This window comes from Cyprinodon variegatus, unplaced genomic scaffold (genome assembly GCF_000732505.1).
Source record: "Cyprinodon variegatus isolate N-32 unplaced genomic scaffold, C_variegatus-1.0 Scaffold2, whole genome shotgun sequence".
In the NCBI taxonomy this organism is placed as follows: domain Eukaryota; kingdom Metazoa; phylum Chordata; class Actinopteri; order Cyprinodontiformes; family Cyprinodontidae; genus Cyprinodon; species Cyprinodon variegatus.
The window spans coordinates 3,131,439-3,134,080 of record NW_015150455.1 but is presented as its reverse complement, the minus strand read 5'-3'; the positions used below and the strand labels follow the sequence as shown (position 1 = coordinate 3,134,080).

Genomic DNA, 2,642 nt, shown 5'->3' with positions numbered 1-2,642 from the left:
TGCAAGTCTGAAGCCAGCAAGGGTTGACATGTTGGTTTTCCTGGCCAAAAATCTCTAAAGAGATGTAGCGATGAAGGGGAAGATTAATTGTTTTTTTCATCTTATCCTGAAATCGCTTATTTGCACTTACCCTGACATATATTTGTTCACTTTTTTACTTATCTTTTGTTTACTGACTATGTAAAATAATTTAACCATTCTGGCATCATTTGTTGTGAGGAAAATATAGGATAATTTAAACTTTAATACTATTATTGTATTGTTGTTATTTTTTACTACCTTTTATGTTTCAATTCCTCTTGCCACTTTATTTGAAGAAGCACAGGTTTCTAAGTACAGGGGTTGTATTTCTGTAACTGCTGCTTATGTTCATAAGCTAGCTCCTTTGAGCCATTTTGCACTTCTTTTAAGGTAAGACTTCATTTTTGCTCAACTTTGTTGTTATATTTTATATTTTTTATGTAGCTTATGCTATTTTACAAAAATGCAATTTTTTTGATGCTGCTGAGCCATTAATGCTTTTTGCTAATAAAAAATGTAAAAGAAGCTAAAGTTTACTTAAGAAAGAGGGCTCTCATTTTATTTGACTTTTTTGGATAATATAATTTGTTTCTTAGGTGCTTGAATAAACAGTCTTGCATTTGAAATATGTTGCCACCAGTTTTCATTCTTGCATTATCTTAATTGAATTCATTGGTCATATAATTAAATACATATTAATTTATACTGAATGCAATTTCAATTTTTTCTTAAATTCGTTCAGCCCTACTGGATAACAAGGAATGGTGTTCAGCCCTACAAAGAATGTTTCAATATAAAAATAAATCTTCACCAAAAGAGGGTAAACATAGCTCAACTTTTAATACAGTTCCCTCCTAACTGTTGTTGTCACGTGTTCAGCTGTCCCCTCCCTTAATGGCCAAACCCACAGAAAAAGGCTAAATGCAGACAAAAGTTTAGGGAAAAGCTGTTGATCAGACATGAAGTGCTTTGCATTACTTATCCTCTTTCTTAATGCGGTTTATGTCGCCTCTCATGGTAAGAAAGACCTTGATTGAAGCGTATATTTAACTACATGTTTCTTTATGAGAGCTAAATGCCGTTTATCTTGAGTGCTTTGATATTCATTACACTAGCATTATATGTCAGCAGTTACAAAATCCAATTTGGAAATAGGATGTACATGTAAAGGTGAAGTGTCAATTCTGCTGTATTGTTCTTTTTCAGTTCCCCATGAAATAACCTATTTTGTGGGCTGCTTTGAGAACGGCACCACTGTGGTACAGTTTGATTTTGATGGTGAGGAAATATTGTACGTTGACCTTCAAAGAGAGGAGGTCGTAATCACCGTACCCGTCTTCATTGATCCAGATCCCATGCAGGTGTTAATAGGTTTGAGTATCCTTAAAGATGCTCTGGATAACAAGGAATGGTGTTCAGCCCTACAAAGAATGTTTCAATATAAAAATAAATCTCCACCGAAAGAGGGTAAACATAGCTCAACATTAGTTTTTTGTTTTAACAATATCGCTAAAATGTTGATGAAAATAGTTTTTTCCTTTGACCTTTGTTAGACCCCCCAGACACCATGATCTTCCCATCAAGAGAGATAGAACTGGAAATGGAAAACAGCCTTGTGTGCTTTGTGAATAATTTCTATCCGCCTTTAGTCAAAGTCAGCTGGACTAAAAATGGACACCCAGTCTCAGAGGGGGTGTCGGTTGGTCAATATCATCCAAATAAGGACCAAACCTTCTGCCTGTTCTCCACTTTGAGGTTCACACCGAGTGAGGGGGACATTTATTCCTGCACCGTGGAGCATCCAGCACTGGAGACTCCTAAAACAAGAATCTGGGGTAAAAAGTTATTTTAATATATCATCCTGAAAAAAAACAACACTGTAGTAGTATTTCCTAGATAATTAAAATACTCGCTTACTTTTTCTACAGAAACAGAAATCATCAAAGAGAATCAAAGTCTTGGGCCTGATATTTACTGTGGAGTCGGTCTCTGTGTGGGCAGTTTGGGAATTGCAACTGGAGTATTTTTTATTGTCAAGAGTCAACATTTAAACTAATTCTCTGTTTTTAAATACAGAATACATGGTAAATTATGTAAAATATCAAAGTTTAAGATTTTATATGTTAAAAATATTTGATTTCACACCTCTGTCGCAACTCCTAATATAGACGTGAAAATTCAGTACAAGATCAAGGCTGTAAGGGACACAAAAAAACGTATGTTTGGAGGAAAAGGACATTAGGCTGGAAATACAACTTGAACACTGGAGCTCAGTGAAGAAGAAGCTGAAGTTGATGAAAATGTAAATTATTGGTGTGTGAATTGGCAAGAATTTGTTAATACAATACGTATCACTATCCTGGTGTCACACAATATGTCCAGATAAATTGTGTCACAACAGTTTATCTGGATATGTGACAATGCAGTAACACACACAATATACTGGGATTTTTATAATAATAATATAGCTCAGCAAAACCTCACAAGATCCCATTGTTGCTCTGCTATGGCTGGTGCAGAGCAACACTGGGACTCGTTATATAAGACTAAGGCAAGGAAACAGAGGATTTCCTGTAACTATCCTTATATCTGAGATTGATTCCATATTTTGAATCAATATC

The 2,642-nt window shown here is 35.0% G+C and overlaps 1 protein-coding gene across 2 annotated transcripts; it reads left to right on the top strand.

Moving 5' to 3' along the window:
* The first annotated feature begins 960 nt into the window (after positions 1–960).
* LOC107082226 (H-2 class II histocompatibility antigen, A-U alpha chain-like) lies at positions 961–2,568 on the top strand. 2 transcript variants are annotated; one of them, XM_015370798.1, is made up of 5 exons: positions 965–1,038; positions 1,228–1,299; positions 1,372–1,488; positions 1,575–1,856; positions 1,950–2,568. In XM_015370798.1, exons 1-5 carry the CDS (start codon positions 981–983, stop codon positions 2,075–2,077), a joined length of 657 nt encoding a protein of 218 aa, XP_015226284.1. In that variant the 5' UTR covers positions 965–980; the 3' UTR covers positions 2,078–2,568. The 2 variants fall into 2 exon arrangements, with proteins under 2 accessions (XP_015226276.1, XP_015226284.1); XM_015370790.1 differs by having other exon boundaries at positions 961–1,038; positions 1,228–1,488.
* Positions 2,569–2,642: the final 74 nt, after the last annotated feature.